General features: G+C 33.9%; 1 protein-coding gene across 2 annotated transcripts in view; it reads right to left on the minus strand.

The window, feature by feature from the left end:
• Positions 1 to 503: 503 nt before the first annotated feature.
• Positions 504 to 26,828, minus strand: part of CSMD3 (CUB and Sushi multiple domains 3) — a 1,270,863-nt gene continuing 1,244,538 nt past the window's right edge. For both annotated transcript variants that reach the window (XM_047842282.1, XM_047842281.1), the window contains 7 exons: positions 25,486 to 25,665; positions 23,563 to 23,628; positions 17,772 to 17,930; positions 10,121 to 10,233; positions 7,208 to 7,295; positions 4,964 to 5,099; positions 504 to 727 (listed from right to left, as the gene is read on the minus strand). In XM_047842282.1, the coding sequence (XP_047698238.1) occupies positions 568 to 727; positions 4,964 to 5,099; positions 7,208 to 7,295; positions 10,121 to 10,233; positions 17,772 to 17,930; positions 23,563 to 23,628; positions 25,486 to 25,665 (902 nt within the window). In that variant the 3' untranslated portion in view covers positions 504 to 567. The remainder of the gene's footprint in view (positions 728 to 4,963; positions 5,100 to 7,207; positions 7,296 to 10,120; positions 10,234 to 17,771; positions 17,931 to 23,562; positions 23,629 to 25,485; positions 25,666 to 26,828) is intronic.

Consider the following 26,828-nt stretch of genomic DNA (forward strand, 5'->3'; position numbering starts at 1 on the left):
ATAAATTAGCTCATAAACATTTGAGGGCATGACTCAATCTGAAATAACCATGGAGATAAGGAAGACAATGACTGGATTAACAAAATGAGTAGCTGACAGAGTGGTGTGAAATAGACTCATGGGCATGATGTGGCTCATGACTGTTAAAGAGAAGTCAGTGGTCTATTGACTCTTGTAAGTATAGCTCTTATTTTCTACCCTATATCTTTTTTTTAAACCCAGTCCCTCTAATATACTTTATAAAGCACAGAAATACTGATAGTGGATGCTCCTCCAATATATGCAAAGAAGTTTATGTTTTAGAATAATCTCCTTTTTAAAAAAAGCAAATAAACTGTGAGTAAGCACTCCCAGAGTGCAGCCAAATTTCTGTAAAACTCTCCATGGTAAACATGAAGAAGAATTAGGGTCCAGTTTATGAAAAAACACTCTTCTCTATCATTCCTCAGGAAAAGGTGACCCAGCAAGTCCTGAAAAGTGTGCTTTAATTTGTTTAGCAGTGAACTAAATGTGCACTGTGTTGTGTGTCAATTTCCACGCTTCTGAAGAAGGCAAAGAGTTGCCATGTTATACCATTGTGCAGACAGTGTTCAAGTTGGGATCGAATCGTACTGCCTTCCCTTCCGCTGACTTTGCATTGGTGTCATACATGGGGTTTTCAAAAGCTGCTTGGCCATTGTTATTTTCATGAACTGAACATCCTGTATACTGTGTTTTGGGTGCAGTCCTGTTGATGAGAACATGGATTAGCTATGTGTTAACTTTCTAGAAATAGCAGAGTAGGGCTCAAACATAACATACCTGAGTTATCATTGTTACTGCATAATGTAACTTCAAAGCATTAATTGAGAAATTATAAACTCAACAGATCAAATTTGAACAATTTACCTGTCACTTTTAAATCCTGAGTGACTTTTATTATTTAATATAATACGTATTAATATACAGTACCAATCTGAGTAATACAAGTATCAATAATACATTATGACTAATCTCATAAATTTAAATTTTCTGATGCAACAATAATCATTATGAACTAGCATGTATAGTATAAATTATGATAAAATAAAATTTAAATCTTATTACTATTCATTCATTCATTCATTCATCCATCAGATATTTACTGAGCATTCATTATGTACCAAGCATGATCCCGGGAATATGCATATGGATCCTAGGCATATCACTGAAGTGATAGAAAATAATTAATAAATAAATATTTATTAAAAAATAATAAATAAAACAAAAAGTAGGTAATGAGAATTGTTCTGATGAAAAGGAAAAGAGTTGATATGACAGGAAGGAACTGGGCCCCACTTTTGGAGGAGTAATGAGGAAAAGTACCTCTGCAGAGATAAAATGTAATCTGAGACGTGAAGAACAAAGAGGAGGCAGTTCTGCACTAATTAAAAAAGGATTTCAGAAAGAGCAGACAACTAACACTGAGGCCTAATTTGGGAAGATACTTGGAGTATCCCAGAAACATAAATACTCAATTTTCTTAAAAATGATATACATTAGAACAATAAATTCAAAATCTCAAAGAAGGATTCAAAAATACAGATTTGAAGGCTATACATGCACTCCAATGTGTATAGCAGCATTATCAATAATAGTCAAACTATGGGGAGAGTCCAAGTGTCCATTAATTAATGAATGGATAAAGATGTGGTGGATATACATGGAATATAACTCAGCTCTCAAAAAGAATGAAATCTTGCCATTTGCAATAACATGGATGGAGCTAGAATATATTATGCTAAGCACAGTAAGTCAATCAGAGAAAGACAAACACCACATGATTTCACTCATATGCAGAATCTAGGACAAAACAGATGAACATATGGGAAGAGGGGAGAGAAGAGAAAACAAACCGCAAGAGACTCTTAATGATACAGAACAAACTATGGGTTGGTGGAAGGAGGTGGGTTTGAGATGGGCTAGATGGGTGATGGGTGTGAAGGGGAGCACTTGGGTAAGAACTGGGTATTGTATGTACGTGATGAATCACTGAGTTCTCCTCCTGAAACAAATATTGCATGGTACATTACCTAACTGAAGTTTAAATAAAATTTAAATTAAAAAATTGATATACACCAGAACAATAAATTCAAAATCTCAAAGAAGAAATGACTATAGATAATGAAGTCATGAAAATAGTTTCCAGAGTTATTAATAACTGAACATTTGGTTTTACTTAACAAAACACAGGGATCCTAGGATGGCTGGCATAACCTGCTGATCTTGAATTCCTGCTTTGTTTCTCTATTTCCCTCTCTTTTGAGAAATTCTTATTTCTAGTTTCCCACACCCCACTGCATAATTTGAGGACATTTGCTATGGTACAAAGGCAGACTTGCCCCTACCTGTTTCTGGGACCTAATTCCTAAGATGGATACATCTTAAAAGAATTTGGTTTCTCAACTCCTTTGTTTACATCCAAACATCACAAATTTTAACTATTTCATCTTACTTTATTTGCTATTATGTTCTATTCTATTCTATTCTATTCTATTACTATCCCTAATGCATTTTCTGAATTTTTCTCCATACTAACAATTGTTAGATGATTTATACAGCAATAAATTTGATTAAAGCTATCTTAAGTTTTTTTCAATGACATTACCTATATAGACATATTGCTTAAAATTTGCTCTTGCCAGGTGCATAATTCTAATGGAAAGTATTTGTCTCTCTTTTTTCAAACTAGGTTCACAATAAAAACCAGGAACAACATCATTTCCTTCTAATTAGACAAGAATCATGAAGATAAAAAGAAATGTCATTTTACTAATGTTAAACAACAGCTTTATGGAAAATAATGTCAAGTTTCAGGATAGTTTATGCCGTGAAAAATTTACTTGAAACAAACCAAACTTTTAAATATAAGAGCTAAATCTATTAAACTCTTCGGAGAATACATACAGGTAAATCTGACCATGATTCATGACATTGAATATGGCAATGGTTTCTTAGCTATGACACCACAAACACAAATAACAAAAGAAAATAGATAAGTTGGACTTTATCAAAATGAGAAATTTTTGTACATCAAAGGACAAGACACTATCAAGGGAATGAAAATACAACTCACAGAAAGGAAGAAATATATCAAACCATATGTATGCTAAGAGTCAACTCTCCAAAATGTATAAAGAACACTTACAACCAACAACAAGACAAACAACACAATTAAAAAATGGGCAGATACTTGAACAGGCATTTCTTCAAAGAAAAATGGCCAAAAAGCAGTGAAAAGATGTTCAATGTCATTAGTAATTAGGGAAATGCAAATCCAAACCACAATGAGATACCACTTTACACATATACTAGGGTAACTATAATTAAAATAAGAAAGAAAAAGAAAAGAAAACAGAAAATAACAAGTGTTGGCATGGATGCGGAGAAAGTAAAACCCTTATACATTGCTGGTGAGAATATAATATGGTGCAGTTGCTCTGCAAAAATTTGGTGCTTCCCCAGTAAGTTAAATGTAGAATTACCATATAAACCAGCAATTCTATTTTGGGGTATATACTCAAAAGAATTGAAGCATGTGTTCAAACAAAAAGTTGTACACAAGTGTATATATAAGCACTATTCACAATAGCCAAAATGTAGGAACAAACCAAATGCCCATCACTTGATGAATGGACATATTTAAATAGAACACATTCAAACATACCACAGAATATTATTCAGCCATATAAAGGAATGGAACACTGATAAATGCTATAATATGGAAGAAACTTGAAAACATTATGTTAAGTTTAAGAAACTAAATAGAAAATGTCACATGTTACCTGATTCCACTGATATGAAATACCCAGAATAGGCAAACAAATACAGACAGAAAGCAGATTAGCAGTTGCCTAGGGCAGGGGTGGTAGGAATACGGAATGACTGATCAATGGGCACAGAATTTCCTTTTGGAGTGATGAAAATATTCTGGAACTGGCAATGATGGCTCTGGGACACAGTGAGTATACTAAATGCCACTGAACTATATGCCTAGAATGGTTTAAATGGTTTTAGGTTATGCGTTTTTTACAAAGATAGTTTAAAAACAAAAAAAGGATTGGAACAGATTTCTTTATAAATAAATATAGTGATGATTTTTTTGTTGTTGTAAATAAAATCTGATATTGACAAGGCCTAAGCAGCTGCTAATATTCAATTATTACAAATTTATGTAATGTTATATATATATATATATATATATATAACTCGTAGGTAATCTAGACTGAAACGTGTAATACAAATATCAGTTTTGAGAAAAATGCATCTAGGTAATATTCATTGAATTATCTGGTTGTGTCTCTATATATTTTCTTGATAAAGGATAGTCCCAAATAGCAGACAATTACATAATAAAGCCCCTGACTTGGATTGTTGTAATGGACTTAGTAAAACAAGGACCAACTAATAATATGGATAATCATACACTAGATACGTCAGAAATATAACATACTAATTGCATAATCTTCTAAAAGCAGCAGAAGGAAAGGAGATGGTTAGAAGACTTTACCAACTGTCTGCCTGGGTAAAACTGGTCAGTATTGTGATGTGCGCTACGAGGTTTGGTCACAAACTTCTCTCCACTTCTCTAAATAAATGTGGCAGCAGGTATCACCTCTTCAATGTCAACGTTAACCTGACTTTTGTATCTCTAAATTCTTATCATGGATAATGTAAAACTAACTTATACAATTAAGTACGTGCCAGGAAATTGACAGGCAAGAGTAATAAGGGTTAAAGTGAACGTGTAAATTCACTGAGCAATTTTTGTTTTCTGACGTTGGCATGGTGGGGGGCAGGCAGGGGGAACCAGGTTTTTAAACCTGTTGCACTATTTGGCACACACTGAAAAAAAAATGGAAGTTACAATTTGAACTAGAGTAGTAAAAAGAACATGAAATAGACGATTTGGGAAAGGTTTTATAGGTAAAATCAACAAACTTACCTCTGTTTATAAAGATAAAATCCAAATCCTGCAAATATAAGTGCAAAAAAAGGCACAAGAATAGCAATGGCCACAGAACTACTGTTTGTACCATGAGGTTGATTTGAAGAATTTGAGCCTTCTGACATATTCAGTCCTATAAAATTAAAAAAAAAATCAACTTGCTTTTATCACATGATTTTTTATTTTTATGAATCAATTATTTTCTTTCCTTATCAAGATACCTACTTGGAAATGTATATAGTAAACAAAAATAATTCAGGAAACTCCTTCAACTCATTTCCATGCAAGTTTGTGCAGTGTCTACTCTGTATAAGATATTTTTCCAGGAAAGGATACAGAATAAAAAATAAGTAGTGTCTGAACTGAAGAGTTTATACAGTTGTAGAAAGAATACAATGACACAAAAAAGCATATACATCAGGCATGAATTAATGATCAATGTGCTTTAGGAAAGGAAGGGGTAATTCCATCTGGTGGTATATAAGAACGTATTTTGGAGAATACAATGAGCTTGGCTTTGAAGAGTCAGTAGAACAATGAATGGAGGAGGAAACAGGACCATCTTAAGCTTAGAAATAGGAGGGTGAGTGACATATTTAGAAGATGTGACAAGCACTAGGTGTAGCTGTGTGGAAAAGATGTGGAGGTAAGTATTGTGTGTAGGTAGGTGTGGAGGTAGTATCTGTGTGGTAGGAATAGGCTGCTAACCTGAAAAAGCTATGGCCAGACCCCAAAAAGCCATAAATATCATTCTAAAGAATTCAAACTTGTATCTATTTGCAGTGAAGGACAAGTGGAGGTATTTAGAAATAAAAGGCCCTATGATAAGACACACAATTTAGGACAGTGGGTAGGGTGGAATGAATGAACTTGAGGGAAGCCAGACTGGAAGCACGTGTACATCAATGGTTAGAGCAAGAACCCAAATAGAAGTGGAAATTGATCTCTATACTAACATACTAGGAAGAGCATGAAAAGACAGAAATGGGGGAACATTTTGTAGTTAAAAATCAACAGAACTTGTTTGTGAGGATAAGTGGTAAGAGAGCACAGGCTGAGAAGTATTCTACTTGGGGATGGGGAAACAGTGAAGACATTAGCACAATTAGGAAATGAGAAAATCAGGTTTGTCAACGTGTTGGCATAGGACAAGGGAAGAAAAAATAACAGACATGTTATTTTTTGTTTTTAGGTTCCCCAGAAAGAAATAACTGCTTTTTTTTATAGGTTCTGTCTTAGACATGTCGTTTTTGTGATGCTTTTGAGACTAGTATGTGTAAACATCTTGCATTAAATTGCACAACTGTGTAACTGTACTGTATTAATGAATGTTTTATTTGGTTTTCAAAACTAACATACTTTTAGGCCAAGACATTATCTGAAATGAACATCTTATCATTTTTATTTACTTAGAGAAAGCTAATTTATTTTTTTGATAAACAGTTATATTCAATTAAGTCACACCTTAGTCCAAGTTAATACCTTCTTACCTACCTTATTTTTCCAGGGACTCAGAATATTTACATTCAAAGTAATGGAATTTTTAAGATAAATACTAAGTAGTAGTTTTTAGAGCCTGAGTTTATTCTTTATATGTCAATACCACTATATAATAATGGAAGACAATATACTTTAGGAAAATTATATACCGAAAGCTATGGCAATAATTATATTCAAGCAAGACCATTAAATGTCTATGTATATTTTAAAAGAGTTTAAAAGAAGAATGAAAAAACCCTATGCCTCCCACTACAGAAAATTTACATAGCTGAATAGCACAAAGTCCCAAAAAGGGGTCTATTCCTCAAAGTTATTTTCTTTTTCAGACCGTATGAATTTTTCAAAGTGCTATTACATTTTCAAAAGAGAAATAAAGTTACAACAATATTCAAACTGAAGAGAAGTACTGCAGTTCTCATGAGATAAAATAAAATAATTTACAGTTTAATATTTTCTTTTCTATCTGTATCACTTTTCTCCTTTTTCCTTGCTAAAGGCAAGGCAGTGTGTCACATTTATTAGACATCTGACAAAAACCAAACCCTGTACAGCATCGGTACATAGAGAATCAATATTTTGTGTGATTATTTAAAAGCCTTTCAAATTTTTCAATGTATAACTTACCTGACAAAGCCAAATTCAAAATGTAGTAAGTGTGCCTAATGTACAGAATACACTGTATTTTCTTATGATGTCTAGAGTAATAAAGGAACTACATGAAAATGAAAATGAATACATTACCTAGTCTTTGTAGTCCAAATTGCCCATAATCTTTGCCCTGAATAAATCCTTGAAATACATAAGTTGCTCCATCAGGCTCAGCAGAAACCTAAAAATATTTATAAGGTTGATTAAATCTGAGGATTGGAGCCGGCTATATTTTCCAGCCTTAATAAATATCCAGTTTTACACTTAAATGAATATTATACAGAGTTCCTTCCTCTTTATTTCCCTTTGATATAAAACACGGCATACTGTGCAAATTTGCCATTAAAAGCAAAAGAAAATTTTTGTTTTTAAGTAATTAGGATATTAGAATATAGGGGGTTGGTCATTAATATAATTATATAGATATATAGATTTCTCTTAGGCTAAGAAGCCTACTGTCAAAAAAAGGCAATTAGGGGAGTCTGGGTGGCTCAGGCAGTTAAGCATCTGAGTCTTGATTTCAGCTCAGGTCATGACCTACAGTCATGAGACCGAGTCTCAAGTCAGGCTCCAACCTAGGCATGGAGCCTGCTTAAGATTCTCTTTCTCCCTCTCCTTCTGCCCTTCCCCCCTCTAAGAAAAAGAGGGAGGACAATGATATGATTAAACAGAATAAAGCAAATGATCAATTAAAAATTGGGGTGCGCAGTGGCTCAGTCAGTTAAGCGACTGACTTTGGCTCAGGTCATGATCTCACAGTTCGTGGGTTCAAACCCCACATCAGTTCTGTGCTGACAGCTCAGAGCCTGGAGCTGCTTTGCATTCTGTGTCTCCTCTCTCGCTCTCTCTCTCTCTCTCTCTCTCTCGCTCTCTCTCTCTGCTCCTCCCCCACATATGCTGTCTCTGTCTTTCAAAAAGAAATAAAATGTTAAAAAATTATTAAAAATTAAAATATAATAAAACTCTACTTTGTAGATATGATTACTGTTTAGCATGTATGCAGTCCGTCTTCCCCTCCCACCAACCTTCATGGGAAGAATGCCCCTTTCAACTCATTGGGTTTGGTCCTGTGATTTACTTTGGCCAATGATTCATGGGTGGAACTGACAGTAGGTCAGTTCTAAGTCTGAGCCTTAAAAGGCATGTTTCCCATGAAAATAAGTGAAAGAAGCCAGACACAAAAGACTACATATTATATAATTCCATAAATATGAACATCCAAAACAGAGAAATCTATAGATTTCAGAAAATAGATTTGTGTCTTCTTAGGGCTAGGGTGGAGGTGAGGGACAAATGGGTAGGGTGATAGCTAAAGGGTGTGGAGTTTCTGTTTGAGATGATGGAAATATCCTAAAATCAACTGTGGTGACGGTTACACACATGTCAATATACTTAAAACCACTGAATTGCATATTTTAAATGAGTGAATTGTAATGAAGATGAGTTATATTTCATTAGAGCTATTTAAAGCAAGGGGGCATGTTTCCACTTTCCCCCTCAGAGCTTCTGACCTCTGACAAGAAAATGTGCTCCAGCCTGGGCCCCAGAATGAGACATCTGGAGCAGACCTGAACTTGCTACCACAGCCTCAAGTGGAACACCCACAACTAACCCCCATACATGAGAAAGAATGAAATACTTGTTGTTTGACCCCAAGATTTTGTGGCTGTGTCCATTGCTATAAATGCTATTACGTGTACCTTGCATGTGTGTAAAATCCTATTTTTAAAAAATGCTTTACTTATGTAATGTGATTTTATTTCATAAATAAATTAAAAATAGACATATTTCAGTGTTCCTGATAACTAGTAATGTGAATTTATTCTGAAGTTTGTTTTAATTACCCAAGTCCTGTAGAGCATTGTAAAAGTCCTGTACAGTATTGTTACCCAAGTTACCAAGTTACCCAAGTCCTGTATAGTATTGTAAAAGTTAAAAACCTTGAATCCTCACCCTAAAAAGCAAAATATCATACCAATCCATCCATAGAAGTTTGACATTTCAGAAACAAGTGGTTTATTCTTTATTATCAGACATCACACTCATTTTGGTCATTTTTAAAAATGAAATGCTTCTAAATAGAATAGCTTAAACTCTAATATTTAAACAAATGAATTCATTTTGTTTGCTTCCTAGATAAAATAATACAACTAAACTATTTGAGTGCATTGAAGACATGAATTCATTTCCCATTCCATGAATAACAGCAGATAGGGAAATAGGATAAATGTTTTTACCCCCTCAGGCACTAAACTTACAGAAGCCTAGGACCTACTATCTTTCCTTCTAGATCTTCCTTGTAAAAGAAGACCTGTTGCTTGAGGGGATATAGTCAGAGCTCTCCTCATTATTTTTAGCAAAGACTCCAGGTCAATTTGTGAATGGAAGACTAGTTACTTCCAACTGCCAATTTAGAAACTCCATTCGTGTAAGGGGCTGAATAGGACAGGGTGACTCCATGGTGAAGGTAGGGCAACCATCTCCCCAAATGAAGTAATGCACATAACTTTCTTTTCATAAACAACTTTATAAAATATTCTAAATCTGTTAAATTTAGAGAAAAAAACTTAAATGTAATGGCATACTTAATTTTTTTATGCATTTTGTAAATATGTTGTATGTGTCTTAAATAGTAATTCCAGACAAAGAATGAATTATATTTTATCCAGATTTACTTTGCATAGTACTGGTCATAGACGAAATACATTTGATGAAAGCAATGAAAAACTATGACTCTCATACACATAAACATTACAAATATAAGCATATTAATCAGAATCCAATAACCCTAGGTATAACATTCTAGATTACTAAGTATTTACATTGAATCTTTTTTCCAAACACAAAATTTACCCATAATAGTAATTTTCCCATTTTATATGTGCATGTGTATTCATAATTAGCCCAATTTAGAAAACCACCTTTTTTTTTTGGAATTTTAATGACAAACCAAAGCACAAATTGGTTACTAAAATCAGCAGAAGATATTTAAAACACTATACTTACAAAGCCATCCATGGCCCAATTGTCCTCCTTCATTTTCTTCACAGAAGCATGCGTTGGTACTTTAATAAGGTAGATGTGTAACATTAGGCGAGCTTCCTGGCTTTTATACACCCCTGTAAAATGTAAGGACATTTTAGTCTACTAATTTTGTAAATAGTTATGCTTCATTATATTATCTTTAACTCCTTAAATATATAAGGTAATATATGTGAAAAGAAAAGGAATCAAACAAGGCCAAGTCAAGGCCAGCTTCATTCATAAGGCTTTCTACAAATCCTACAGTATATGTTAATCTCTCATCTGAAATTGTCAACTTGAATTTTAATTGTGGGGTTGAAATTACTTATGTTATTAAAATTAAGTATTACTGTTCTTAATAACATCATTCCATGATATTACAAATAAGATGACTTCATTCCCCAGTAAGATTTAAAATCTTCAAGGATGTACAACAAACGTTAAAATCCCTCATAGGTTTCTTAATAATAAATTGGGTGCCAACCCTGTGAAAGAGTATTCTAAGTGCTGCTGGAGCCACAAAGAAGAATATATACATTCCTATCTAAAGATAGGATGCTTAAAAGCATTTCCAATGAAGTAGGAAATGTAAGTCACATATATAATCAACTAAAATACATGAAAAAATATGATAAATAAAAGGCCAGAACAGAGAGGGATCATTTCACAATGGAGTGATCAGGAAACGCTTATTGAGAAAAAGTATTTGAATGGGTCTTAAAGATCAAGTAAAATTTTTAGTTTAAGAAGGTAAATATAGGAAATAGCATAAAAAAGTAAAAATATATACATAATTTTTTTTCATAAACAGTGGGTATTCTACAAGTAGGAATAATATGAAATATAAATGTGCTTAGGGGAAAAACAGGAGAAAAAAATTCTAAGTAAAAATTTTGTGATTAACTAATGGTGGAAATATGACTCATTCATTAATTTATTTAATCTTTCACCTATGTAATAAGGTATCATAAGAATGGACTGGGAATACAAAGATGACACATAGATCTTGACCTAAGTGGTTACATTTAATAAGGGAAGACAAAAAAGTGATCAAAAATAATATTGGTGGGAAAATATCATAATTGATTTCCACGGACACTGTGATGGCAAATTAATCTATTTGTTTTTATATATTTGCAGGAATTTATTTTGAAAATTTTCTAGATTAGATTAAGTATACATTTATTTTTCAGAAATCTCTAAAATAAAAAAAATGTTTATGTCTCAAAGTTAAATCAGTAGTCACAATTTAAATGAATTTCTTTTGCCAATATAAAACTTCTTGCAGTTTATATCACTGTAGCTGTGTATAGTTTTTAAAATATAATACGTATTAACTACTAATACTTTAACTCTGAGTTTAATGGGGAATCACTCAATAATACAAAACTATGTTTGATAGTATCCTAAAATTTGCAAGATCAATAATTATGATTTTATTTTCTATTTCATTGATACCACAAATTATTATTAATAATTAATTAGGATATATATACAGCCAAGAAGTTTAAACAAATATATTACATATTTGCAGTATGAATATTTAAAAATATTTTTAAATGAGAGCAAGAATTCAAATTCATTACTTTGACAATATTCATTGAGGCCTATTTTGTTCCAGTTGCTGTTCTAGCTTCTGAGAAGCAGTGATGACCTGGAAGGCAAGGGAGCTTCCCTTTTAGAACTTACATTGTTGGAGTATAGATGTACAAAATATCATATCACATCCTGTAACACCATATTACTCTATACTAATACTATGCTAATTTCAAACAATGAAAAGAAGAAAGTAAAACAGGTAAGATTGTCTAAGAGTGTGTTTGCCTGTATTTATAATGAGAAAGTTACTTTAGATGGGGTCATAAGGAGTACTGTTGATGAGATGACATTTGAGAAAATATCTGAATGTCAGTAAAACCAGAACAATCAAAGATAATGAGGGAAATTTATACTAGATAGAGGACACAGAAACTTGAAAAAGCTGAGCAGTTGGATAGGGGATCCCTTATGCTTGTTTAAAGTAGTGTAGCTCTACCTTTTCTGTCTTAAACTATGGTGTCCACCTAAATACTGTCATTTGAAGGAATGATTTTGTGTCCATAAAATAGCTTACAGGTCACTGATCTTGCCTCTTTGGTGTTATGAGAATACAGAAAAAATTAGTTATTCAAATTAAAAGTTCTTTTCTATTTCATGATGTCTCATTCCAGCTACATCAAAATATCCTTGAATGACTCAGGTGCAAGACACAAAACAAGCTTTTAAAACACACAAAATGACAAAATGGAGGAATTCTCCCCAAAAGAAAGTTCAAGGAGAAATCACAGCCAGAAAATTGCTCAAAACAGAAATAAATAATATATCTGAACAAGAATTTAGAATGACAGTCAAAGGTAATAGCTGAGCTTGAAAAAAGCATAGAAGACATGAGAGAAACTCTTGCTGCAGAGGTCAAAGACCTAAGAACTAGTCATGATAAATTAAAAAATACTATAACTGAGATGTTATAGTAAATAACATCTAGACTAACAATAACAGTCTAGTAATAGACTAATAATAGTCTAGTAAATAAACTAGACACAGTGACAGAGAGGATGGAAGATGCAGAAGAAAGAATAGGTGAAATTGAAGATAAGGTTATGGAAAATAATAAAGCTGAAAAAAAAGAGGGAAATGGAATTACTAGATCATGAGGGGAGAATTAGAGAACTAACTGATTCCATGAAATGAAACAATATCTGTATTATAAGAGTTGTAGAAGAAGAAGAGCAAGAGAAAGGGTCAAAATGTTTATTTGTACAAATTATAGCCAAAAACTTCCTTCATCTGGGGAAGGAAACAGGCATCCAAGTCTAAGAGGCAGAGAGAGCTCCCTTTAAAATCTACAAAAAGAGGTCAACAGCATTACATATCATAGTGAAACTGGCAAAACACAAAGATAAAGAGAGAATTCTGAAAGCAGCTAGGGACAAAATGTCCTTAACCTACAAGGGTAGACATATAAGGATAGTAACAGACCTGTCCACTGAAACTTGGCAGGCAGAAGGGAGTAGCAGGAAATATTCAGTGTGCTGAATAGGAAAAATATGCAGCCAAGAATCCTTTATCCAGAAAGGATGTCATTCAGAATAGAAGGGGAGATAAAGACTTTCCAGACAAACAAAAACTAAATGAGTTCATGACCACTAAATTATTCCTGTAGGAGATCCTAAGGGGGAACTCTGTGAGTGGAAAGCATCAAAGACCACAAAAGACCAGAGGACATCACCACAAACATGAAATCCACAGATAACACAATAGCACTAAATTTATATCTTTCAATTATCACTCAATGTTAATGGACTAAATGCCCCAATCAAAAGACATAGGATATCAGAATGGATAAAAAAACAAAACAAAACAAAACAAAACAACCACAAAAAACCTAGATCCATCTATATGCTGCCTACAAGAGACTCATTTAGACCTAAGGACACCTGCAAATTGAAAGTGAGAGGACGGAAAGCTATCTATTATTCTAATAGACATCAAAAGAAAGCCAGAGTAACCATACTTAAATCACATAAACTAGATTTTAAAATAAAGACTGTAATAATGGATGAAGAAGGGCATTATATCATATTTAAGGGGTCTATCCATCAAGAAGAGTAACAATTGTAAATATTTATGCCCCCAAAGTGAAAGCACCCAAATACATAAATCAATTAATCACAAACATAAACTTTTTGATAAGAACACCATAATTGTAGGAGACTTACAATTAATTTGAAACTAATAAGTAAATTAAATCTAAGTCCTAAATTAATAAGACTCCACTTATAATAATGGACACATCATCTAGGCAGAAAATCAATAAGGAAACAATAGCTCTGAAGGACACATTGGACCAGAAGGACTTAACATATATATTCAGAACATTTCATCCTAAAGTACCAGAATACACATTCTTCTCAAGTGCACATGGTACATTCTCCAAAATTGATCACATACTCAGTCACAAAACAGCCTTCAGCAGGTACAAATGATTGAGATTATACCATGCATATTTTCAGATCACAACACTATGAAACTTGAAATCAACCACAAGAAAAAATCTGGAAATCCTCCAAATACATGGAGGTTAAAGAACATTCCACTTAAGAATGAATGGATTACGTAGGAAAGAAAAAAATCAAAATATACATGGAAGCAAAAGAAAATGAAAACATGACAGTTCGAACTCTTTGGGATGCAGGAAAGGCAATCCTAAGAAGAAAATACATTGCATTTCAGGCCTATCTCAAGAAGCAGTAAATGTCTCAAATACACAACCTAACCTCACACCTACAGGAGCTAGAAAAGCAGCAGCAAATAAAGCCCAAAGCCGCAGAAGAAGGGAAATGATAAACATTAGAGCAGAAATAAATGATATAGAATCCAAAACAAAACAGTAGAACAGATTAGTGAAACTAAGAGCTGGTTTTTTAAAAGAATAAACAAAATTGATAAGATCTTAGCCAGACTTTTCAAAAAAGAAAGAGAGAGGACCCAAATAGATAAAATAATGAGTGAAAGAGGAGCAATCATAACCAACACCATAGAAATATAAACAATTATAAGAGAATACTATGAACAAACTGGACAATCTAGAAGAAATGGAAACATTCCTAGATACTCACACATTAAAACTCATACAGGAAGAAATAGAAAATTTGAAAAGACCCATCCAGCACAGAAATTGAATCGGTTATCAAAAATCTCCCAACAAATAAGAGTCCTGGGCCAGATGACTTCCCAGGGGAATTCTACCAGACATTTAAAGCAGAGTTAATATGTATTCTTCTCAAACTGTTCCAAAAAATAGAAATGGAAGGAAAGTTTCCAAACTCATTCTATGAAGCCAACATTACCTTGATTCCAAACCAGACAAATATCCCACTAAAAAGGAGAATACAGACCAATATCCCTGATGAACCTGGATGCAAAAATTCTTACTAAGATACTACCAAATCAAATTCAACAGTACATTAAAAGAATTATTCATCATGATCAAGTGGGATTCATTCCTGGGCTGCAGGACAGATATCAATGATATCTGCAAAGACAGATATCAATATTCACAGATCAATGTGATATAACACATTAAGAGAAGAAAGGATAAGAACGATATGATCCCATCAATAGATACAGAAAACACATTTGACGAAATATAGCATTCTTTCTTGATAAAAAACCTCAGGAAAGTCAGCAAAGAAGGAACATATCTTAACATCATAAAAGTCATATATTAAAGGCCCACAGTTAATATCATCCTCAATGGAGAAAAACTGAGAGCTTTCCCCCTAAGATCATGGAACACGACAGGGATGTCCACTCTCACCACTGCTGTTCAACAGTGTTGGAAGTCTTAGCCTCAGCAATCAGACAACAAAAAGAAAGAAAAGGCATCCAAATTGGCAAAGAAAAAGTCAAGCTTCCACTTTTCACAGATGACATGATACTCTACATGGAAAACCCAAAAGACTCCACCCCAAAACTGCTACAACTGATACATGAATTCAGCAAAGTAGAAGGATATAAAATCAATGTACAGAAATCAGTTGCATTTCTATATGCCAATAATGAAGCAGCAGAAAGAAAAGTCAAGGAACCAATCCCATTTACAATTGCAACAAAATACCTAGGAATAAATCTAACCAAAGAGGTAAAAGATCTGTATGCTGAAAACTATAGAAAGCTTATAAAAGAAATTGAAGAAGACACAAAATAATGGAAAAACATTCCATGCCTATGGACTGGAAGAAAAAATATTATTAACATGTCGATACTACCCAAAGCAATCTACACATTCAATGCAATCCCTACCCAAAAAACACCAGTATTCTTCACAAATGATCCTAAAATTTGTATGGAACCACAAAAACCCCAAATAGCCAAACTAATTTTGAAAAAGAAAAACAAACCTGAGGCATCACAATCCCGGACTTTAACCTATATTACAAAGCTGTAATAATTAAGACAGTATGGTATTGGCACAAAAACAGACACATAGATCAATGGAATGAAATAGAAAACCCAGAAATGGACCCACAAATATATCACTGACTAATCTTCAACAAAGCAGGAAAGAGTAGCTATTGGAAAAAAGACAGTCTCTTTAGCAAATGGTGCTGGGGGAACTGGACAGCAACATACAGAAGAATGAAACTGGACAACTTTATTACACCATACACAAAAATAAATTCAAAATGGATGTAAAACCTAAATGTGTGACAGGAAACCTTCAAAACCCTACAAGAGAAAACAGGTAGCAACCTCTCTGTCCTCGGCTGAAGCAACTTCTTACTAGACACATCGCTGAAGGCAAGGGAAATAAAAGCAAAAATCAGCTATTGGAACCTCCTCATCAAGATAAAAACTGCACAGCAAAGGAAACAACCAACAAAACTAAAAGGCAACCGACAGAATGGGAGAAGAGATTTGCAAATGACATATCTGATAAAGGGTTAGTATCCAAAATCTATAAAGAACTTAAGAAACTTAACATATAAAAAACAAATAATCCAGTGAAGAAACAGGCAAAAGGACATGAATAAACACTCCTCCAGAGAAGACATCCAGATGGCAAACAGACACATGAAAATATGCTCAACATCACTCATCATCAGGGAAATACAGATCAAAACCACAATGAGATACCACCTCACACTGGTCAGAATGGCTAAAATTAACAACTCAGGAAACAACAGATGTTGGCAAAGATGTGGAGAAAGGGGGACACTTTTCAACTGTTGGTGGGAATGCAAACTGGTGCAGCCACTCTGAAAAACAATGTGGAGGTTCCTCAAAAAATTAAAAATAGAACTACCCTACGACCCACAATTGCACTATACTAGTAACTTACCCAAAGGCTACAGGATTGCTGATTCCAAGGGGCGCAATGTTTATAGCAGTACTAACAACAATAACCAAATTATGGAAGAGCCCAAATGTCCATCAACTGAGGAATGGATAAAGTAGATGTGGTACATATATACAATGGAATACTGCTTGGCGATATAAAAGAATGAAATCTTGCAATTTGAAACAACGTGGGTGGAACCGGAGGGTATTATGCTAAGCAAAATAAGTCATTCAGAGAAAGACAGGTATCATATAATTTGACTCACATGTGGAATGTGAGAAACTCAATAGATGATGAACATAGGGGAAGGGAAGGAAAAATAAGAGAAAAACAAAGAGGGCTTTAAACAATAAGAGATTCTTAAATACAGAGAACAAACTGAGAGTTGCTGGAAGGAGGTGGTGGGTTAAATGTGTGATGGGCATGAAGCAGAGCACTTTTCAGGATGATCACTGGGTGTCACATGTAAGAGATGAATCACTGGATTCTACTCTGGAAGACAAGACTACACTGTATGTTAACTAACTTGCAAAAAAAAAATATTCATGCGTGAGCTTATTTTGGAATCAGAGTTTTACATTTGTGTAGTAATACTCCTATATAAATCCAAAGATTGGAAAGCTTTATTTCTGGATAATTATGAATGTCATTAAAATTTAAGAAACATTTCACAGTATAAAAATCACTCATATGATGAAATGATGGAGGTGAAAGCATGAAGGCGTCATTTGCTCGTCTTCAATGTGATACCTGAAAGTAGCAGTTCCATGTTGCTATTGCTGAGTGTTGCATTGACTCTTCCAGTGGAAGCATTGAAACTAGTAACTGTCAAGGTCATGGGTTGTTTCCTTCCTTTGAAATTGTAAGAGCCTTTCCATATATAATTTTGGGCAAACACGTCATCAGGAACTGCAAATAGATTAAATACACACATTAATTTTATGGTGCCCTGTAAATATAAACATTAAATAGTGGGTTAGAGAATATTAGTTCAGTGAATAACGATATTTTGCTAAACAGACAATAATGTGACGTGTATAATATAAAGTGAATTCTTCAGATTTATTTCGAGTTTTGGGGAATAAACCAAAATTGTCATAACCTAGGTTTGTAATCATACATGAGTCACCAATTAAAGATGGACAACACCAATTAAAGACATACACTTATATTCAGAACCAGCTAAACATCAAATTTACTTGTATTTGGTCTCCTTTAGGAACATATTTCTTTCAAAAGGAAGATAAAGTGATTTTACCAAGCCAAGTCAGTCTGCATACAAGTCCCAAAAGGCCTTGTTTTCTCCTGGCACTGTGAATAGATTTTTCAGAGGAAGAGCAGAGAGTTAACCCCCTCCTGCAGCATAGCCCTGAAAGACTGTCGGGAGGGGTGCTCCTTTGCCCCCCTTACACAATACTGAGTTCAGTTATTCCAATAATAGATGCTCCTGAGGAAGAACAGGGCTCCACCATATTGACAGCTTTGATTTTATAGGTATTTTTAGAAATAAAGGAATTGTCACTAGAAATTGCCCAACTCTCGTGGGAGAGAGAGATGAATTTGGTAGAATCAAATAACATTCTAAATGTTAGAAAACTTTCCTCTAAGTAAGAAATGCTCTTCACTTTAGATATATCCAAATAAGGCACTATATTTATATAAATTAGTTATGTAATATATAGTTATGTAAGTCAAGAATGGCAAAGTCTACTCAGTTCCTGAAAAGAGGCTGAGAGAAGCTTCCATTAACCCTATACATGACAATAAAGCACATCTCCCCAAAGCTGCTATTCCAGGGAGCCATGCTTATTTGTGCAAGTGAGTGAATAACAGAGTAGGGAAAAGTCTTTTTTTTTTCCTAACAAGTTATTGACAGTTTGTCACCTGCTCTTCTCTACACGCATCATACTTCTTATGTCCCAGATCACAGAGACTGGGTTACATACCCTGAATTCTACTCAACAAACGAAAATAACAAAACCACTGTAGACATAAAATACAGAAAATATAAACTATGGTCAAGAGTTGAATATTTTCTGAATATTCACCCAATGTGATTTTTTTTTCCTCTGGTAATTCAAAAGTAAAGTAGCTGAAAGACTAGAACTGCACGCACTAGAGTTAGGCTGTGATATTTAAGTGCCCCCTGTGCGATTTATAAGCTGTGTGGTTTTGCACACAGATACATGACTTATCTCTCTAAACCTATATTTCCTCCTAAGTACAATGAGATTGGCTTAGAGTTGTGAGGAAGGTTCAATGAGATAAGGAATGTGAAGTGTTTAGCTGAGTGTTAGTCGCTGCCATTACTACTGCTGCTGCTACGATTATTCAGATTACCAGGAAGACTGTGGAGCTTTGAACTTACTACGCAACTGCTAATAAAATATATATTTAGCAGACACATAGTAAGTATAATGAATAATCCATGTTTCTGGCTTTGTGATCTTTGCAAAGTCATCCTCGTACTGGCACTCCCTTCCCAAACCTCAAAGAATACCGCGATGTACCCTCTAGGGGAATGCTATGCTATGTATGTATAGGGGAGTTTTACCTAAAACTTTGATACAGTGTATGAGTAAAAAGCCCTCGATATGTGGTAAGCACATTAAAGTTTTTTGTAAAAAAAAAGAAAAAAGTGTACCTAAAACGAGTTTACAGGAGGGAGTCATGAGCTATATTGGCCTGCACTAGAAAGACCTGGAATTTGGAGAAAATAGCATCTTCCCAGCAGAGGTAAGAGCAGGAGCAAGGGAGAAAGATATTCTAATGGCAGTGCCTAAAAAATAGTAGGCGCCCTTTAAGTGTGGTTGTCTCTATGTTTATTTCCACCTGGAATGGACTGTGATTACTCTTTGCTCTCTCTGAACCTTTAAAGAAAATCTGTCATACCTGATGATCTTATCTGTGGTGCTTAGAGGAAATCCTGTTGGTTGAAGGAGATTAAAGAGAACCACAGTGGCAGGAGAAAACAGCAACAGAAAGAAGTAGGTAGTAGCAGCAGCAAAGTATATTGCATCAGGTTTAATCATTGATGTGGTAGTAAATGTTTAACTAGTGGGTCTCCAGGAAAACAAAACTGATATGCAGTATTTGCTGATTTCCATAGTGTATATATTCTCATAATAACAGATTTCAACCTACTACCAATATGACATCACTGAATGCAAAGCTTGGAAGAATGCACAGAATTGTCTGTGCTGAACCTCTATACCTGCTGGCTCCACAATGCCACTTCTACTCTCTACTTTTTGAGAAATGTAACTCAGGTTGGACAAAGCAGACACTATGTGGTTATTTATATTCCCATGTACACTGGGAATGATAATACTTCTATGTTTAGTCTATTTTGAAATTTAGATATGAATGTGTATTTGGCAGTTCTTTGAAACTCTAAAATGCCATCCCACTATCACTGATGTGGATATCAATGAAAAGAAGACTAAGATGGCATGATCCTTTCTTTCAATACGTCCGAATTTAAACTTTACTTCACAGGCTTCATAGAATTGTTAAATGTAGCATCATGCTCCTGACTGACACAACTCCCAAGTATCATTTCTGTTATGTTGGAGTAATCTAATCACAGTGCCTCATGATTTTCAATTAAATGTTTCTAATGTTATTCCATTTAACATTCACCTTGAAGAGTTATAGATATTTTTACTCAGGTTAAAGAAATTCCTTTCCTCTTCCAACTTATGAAGCATCTTTTAAAATCATAAATAGGCGTTGATTTTATCAATTATTTTCTGTGTAGGTATTGCGCTGATCAACATTGTTTGCATTTTAATCTCGTAATTCACAGATTACTTTTAAGGATTATTTAACATAAAAATGTTCCTGAATATCTATCATATCCTGCATATGAACCCAGTTTGGTTCTGATGTGTCATTTTTTGGTTATTCTGTTGGATTTTATAATTTTGGATTTGATTTGCTAAGATTTTACGTAGGATATTTTTATCTGTACATCTTGAGTCAAATGAGTTTGCAATTTTCCCTTTTGTATAATCTCTTTCTGAGTTATTAGAATTATGTTGGACTTATAGAATGAGTTTTCTTGACTAGAAGAGATTTTATAAGATGGGATGATCTGTTCTGCTCCTTGCAAGTTTGGTGGAATTCATCAGTAGAGCCATACGGACCTGTTTTTTTCTCTGTGGAAATAGTTTTCAACTTCACTTTAGTTTTATAGGATCATTCAAGTTTTCTTTTCTAGGTCTGGTAAGATATTCTTTTCTAGCAATTTGTCCATTTATTTAGAGTTGACTGTTATTGATAGTTTTAATTATAATTATAATTGATCTAATCAATGCTAATGTAGTTATGTTCACATTTCCTTTTGCTATACTATTTAATATTTGTTTCTTTTGCGATCAATCTTACCAGAAATTTTCCACTTTTTTCCCCCAAAACACTACCTTTGGCTCTGTTTCTTCCATTGTGTCTCTTGGGGGGAGGGTGGTTAGTTCATTTTTATTATTGTATTTATTTTTCTGCTTTCTTTTGGTTATTCTGTTCTACTTTATATATCATCTTAACAAGGATACTTAATTCATTAGTTATGAGGCTTTCTTCTTTTCTAATGTAAGAATTTAAAGCTATAAATTCCCCTCACAACTTTGCTTTTGGTATACAGCCAAAGTTTTGATATTTAGATTTTTCAATATACCTAAATTCTAGGGTTATATAGTTTTTAAATTACTTCTTTAATTTAGGAGTTACTCATAAATGTTGATTTTGTTTTTTATTCTAAATATTCAGAAATTTTTTAAATGGACCTATTTTCTTATCAACTTTTACTTGCATCATGGTCAGATATCAGCCCTGAAGGCTAATTTTGCTTTGAAAGTTATGCATTTGTATTTATTATTTAATATATAATCAATTGTTATACATATTCCATGTGCTTTGAATAAAATATATATTCAATAATTGTTTGATACAGAAATCTTTATGAATGAAAATTGGGTCAAGCTAATTAATTGTGTTGTTCTTCCATATTCTTTTTAACTTTTTTTGCCTGTCTGATTTATTTATTGGTGACCATAGGTCATGTTTTGCCTGGGACAGTCCACTTTTACATTTGATGTACTAGAGTTTTACTCAAAATACTTATCTACTACTAGCTAAACCATCTCCCTTGGAAAAGTCTGCATTGATTGACCACTGTGGTTTTCTGACTCCATTGCTAAACTTACTCTCTTATGTTGACATATTCTCGGATTGCTTTAGTGACATTCAGTCTATTTTCACTGCACATTGAATAAATCAGTATTTCAGACTTATTTTTTTGTGGGTACTCCAGCTTTATAGCATGTACCTTGAGAACTTCTAAACACAACTAAAATTAGAACCTAATACTGTTTCTGGCTTAATGTAACTAGATCAAATCTATCTCCAAAGAGAACTTCTAAACACAACTAAAATTAGAACCTAATTCTGTTTCTGGCTTAATGTAACTAGATCAAATCTATCTCCAAAGTACAGATTAAATGCTGTCTTTAATTTTATTTGTAGCTTTTAATTTATAAAGTGTAAATAAAATACAGACTAATACTAAAAAAGCAGCTCTCATATACTGAGGTCTTACTATGGGCTAAGCACTTCAAAATTCATTTTCATGAAGTTCATTTATAATAATCTAATCATGTTTCTTTTGCATAGATTAAAAATGGAGGCTCAGATATATAACTTTTCTAAAGTCATAGCATAGGGGTTATATAACCTGGTAACTAAATCAAGATTGTAGGACTTAAAATACCATGTTTTTAATGACTAAATTTAAAATTTTGTGTTTTAAATCAATAATTGAAAATAAATAGAAGATTTTGCTGAACTTTTGCTCTCATACCAAGTGTATTTGGTTCCTTTTTAAAAAATATATATTTAAAAATTATATATAATATCTCATTTATCTAATTTTTGTTTTAATGTTTTAAATAAAGCATTGCTGGGGAACCTGGGTGGCTAAGTTTAAGCGTCCAACTTTAGCTCAGGTCAGGATCTCACGGCTAGTGAGTTCGAGCCCTGCGTCAGGCACTGTACTGACACCTCAGAGCCTGAAGCCTGCTTCAGATTCCGTGTCTCCATTTGTCTCTGCCCCTCCCCTGCTTGTACTCTCTCTCTTTGTCTCTCAAAAATAGATAAGCATAAAAATAAAAAAAATAAAGTATTGCCATTATAGTATAGTCATTTTCAGATACTCCTGAAGGGATATTTTATAGAGAGAACTATAAGCATTATTTTTAGAATATTAGCATGTCTAATTCATAGTTTTTTCCATTCTACATATATATATATGTGTGTATATATATATATACTATACTATATATACATATATATACATATATACATATGTATATACATATATAGTATATATATATACATACTATATATATTTCCATATATATATTTCCACATATATATATTTACATATATATATACATATATATATATATAATTTTCACTTTGTCAAGAAAATAGTAGATCACTTTTAGAAATGATGACTTATAGAAAAACTACTGAAATTACTAACCACTTAGCTTTGGGCTGGGTGTTCCTAGAGCAGGTCTCGGATCTTTCACCAATATTTTGGAACCAGCTATAAAAAAAAAAGTAGGTTTGCAGAAGTTAATATAATTAATAACACACAGTGATGCATTGTTCATTTTATTCTCAGGCATAGCATATAATTTTCTCCAAAATATCCTATTCATCCTAACATCTCAGTACCTACTCAACACTTTTGTTGTGCAGCCAACAACTTCAATAATTACCCCATTGTAGGCCAGGGGGATGAGGGAAAGATTAGTGCTGCTTTTTCATTTTAGGATTCTCTTATTTTAAATTCATAAACCAACATGCGAACAGTTGATTACAGCATGATAGCTGAAGGCTAAGGGTATGTTCCTGTTGCACAAAGGCAGAAATAATTTAGTAGGGTGTGTGTTAAAAAATAAAAATTTGTTAAGGTGACCCATGATGTTATAAGAAATTGGAAAGACTCAAAACTAAGGAGTTAATATTGAAGTTTTAAGCCAAATCAAAGGTAGTTCAAAGTAAGGAAATCATGTGGGTTGCTGGATGTCCCTGTAAAGTTATAGGAGCTATGACATCAGTATATACGCAGTGAAGACTGTGTAAGGGGTCGTCTTCTCCCTTAGAACAATATAATGTCTTTAAAAGGTTTTAAGGGAAATAAGGCTGCTGCAGGAGTCCCAGTAGAGATAATGCTGAGTTAGCCTACCATAGTAGTGATGATAAACAGCAAAGTGGATAGATAAAAATGTTATTGAAATCCTGTTGGATTTAAATGGGCTTTTAATCTTTCAATCTCATGAAAAATTTAAAGCAAACTGAGAAGTGTTCTTGCTAAGAGAGTGAAAACATCTCAAAAAGGAGAAGGTCGTTAACATGTGTGAATGCTACAAGAGGAATTAGAAGGGCTGAAAAAAAAAGGAAAAGGAATTTATTGATGACCTTATCAAGAATTCTAGAAAAATTTCCTTTATTCCTTGTTCTGAACACATAACCGTTTGTCTCTGGTAAACTCACTACATCTAATTCAGATGGGGATCGTCCTGATGAAGCAGCAAGAGAAGTAGACACTCCTGGTCAAAATACTATATCACCCTAGCTGAATGACAGATTTGGAGGCAGGCTCCATTTAAAACTGATCAGACTCCTGAGTAGTGCTTTCCTGATCAAGAAGTTTTGGCAAAAACTCTTTCTAGCCAAAAGATATCAGCCCAGCGATGCTGGAAGCAATTTTCCCTACTGTGGTAGGTTGAATAATGTGACCCCAAAATTCATGTTCACCAAGAATCTCAAAATATGGCCTTATTTGGTAATAGGGTCTTTGAAGATGTAATTAATTGGGGATCCAGAGGTGATATAGTCCTGAAATCCAGTGACTGGTGTTCTTAAGAAGAGGAGACGGCATACAGAGAAAGGAAAGGATGCCACACGAAGATGGAGGCAGAAATTGCTGTGAGGCAACTTACGAACCAAGAAAAGCTGAGGATAGCCAGAAGCTGCCATAAACAAGAAAGAGATGAAGCATGACTGTTCCCTAAGGATTTCAGAGGGTGCATGTTTCTACCAACACCTTGATTTGGGGCTTCTGGCCTCCAGAACCGTAAGAGAATAAATTTCTGCTTTTTTCAGGTATCCGGCTTGTGGTGCTTTATTACAACATCCCAGAAAGCTAACACACCTACCATGATTAAATAACTAGAAGAAGGAATAAAGAAGAGAAAACAGATCATAGAACAGAAACTATAAAAAGACCTCAATAATATTCCTGTGCCTCTGGATCCAGAAGTGCCTACCCTTGGAGTTGATTGACAAACTTCTCTAGTTCCCAAGCTAATCTGAGTTGAGTGTTTGTCTCCTGCATTTTAGGAAGGCTGAAATAGTATAACGGCTTCTGTCAAGAGCTTCTATAATGAAAACTTACCTTCACAAACAGGAACTTTTCCAGTCCAGGTGTTATCAGACCTACACACTCTATGTTCTGTTCCACCTGCCAAGAAGAAGCCAGGCTGGCAGGTATAAATGAGAGTATAGCCATGAGATGGAAGGTCCATTCCTACTACATTTGCATGAGCAGGAGTTTCTGGTTGTTTACAGCTGTGGGCTATATTAAGAAAAGAGAAAAGTGTTCATTTTTTTATATACATGTTAAGAAAATTCTGAGATAAGAGTAAAGATAAATACACCTTTGCATAGTTATTCTAATTTTTTCAAGGAAAATGTATCAATGTCAATATACATATTACTTTCATAGACTAGCATGTCCTAAGCAATCATCTGTGGAACACTGGTAGCTGTTAAAAGGTAAGCTGAGGGGGGGGGGGGGGGGGGAACGTGCTGAGGATAATTAAGCTAATATATGTGTACTATATCACTATTCTAGACACTTACAATACACATTAGTATTTTATTTATTAAAAACGCTTTTGTTTTGTTTTAAGTTTACTTATTTGAGACAGAGAGCATGCGGGGTAGGGACAGAGAGAACAGGGAGACAGACAATCCCAAGCAGGCTCCAACATCATCAGCACAGAGCTGATGGGCTCAAGCTCACGAGCCATGAGATCATGACCTGAGCTGGAATTAAGAGTTGGATGCTTAACTGTCTGAGCCACCCGGGCACCCCTAAACATTAGCATTTTAAAGGATGTAAGAGGTCCTATAGTAAGATACCTGTCAAAGTTTGACAAACTCAGATTTTCTATGCCAGTTTATGGAATATTATTTTATTATTTTTTTATATTTATTTTAAATTGTAAAAACATTTTCTAAAGTTAAATACAATCACAGCTCAGCATGTCATTCTGATATTAATATCTCCTAATGTAGAAAGTACAATTTAATAATTTTTGACATGTGAAATTTTCTGGTCATATTTTAGGTCCATAAGTAGCAGTGTTTTCATTCTTTTAATTTTTGTCTCCTTTTCTCCATGCTTCCTCCCACTCTTGATTCGCTATCTTGGTTCTATTTTACCCACTGATATGCCATTTCTTGGCCCTGCCCCCACTTTACATGTTTTATGTCTTACAAATAACATTCCTTTTCTCAGAGATCGATGCTACAAGGAATTTTCTCCCTAAATCAGACAGCATTTCTGATCATTTGTTCCTGGATATGGATACTTAAAAGTTTGTCTCTGAAAAAAAAAAAAATGTTCTGTGGACAAATTTGTTTGGAAAAACAAATTTCCACCCCTTTCCCAATGGAGATTTACAAAACTATAAATAAGAGCTAACATTTTTAAATATTATCTGATAAACAGTT

This window comes from Prionailurus viverrinus, chromosome F2 (genome assembly GCF_022837055.1).
Source record: "Prionailurus viverrinus isolate Anna chromosome F2, UM_Priviv_1.0, whole genome shotgun sequence".
Taxonomy (NCBI): Eukaryota; Metazoa; Chordata; class Mammalia; order Carnivora; family Felidae; genus Prionailurus; species Prionailurus viverrinus.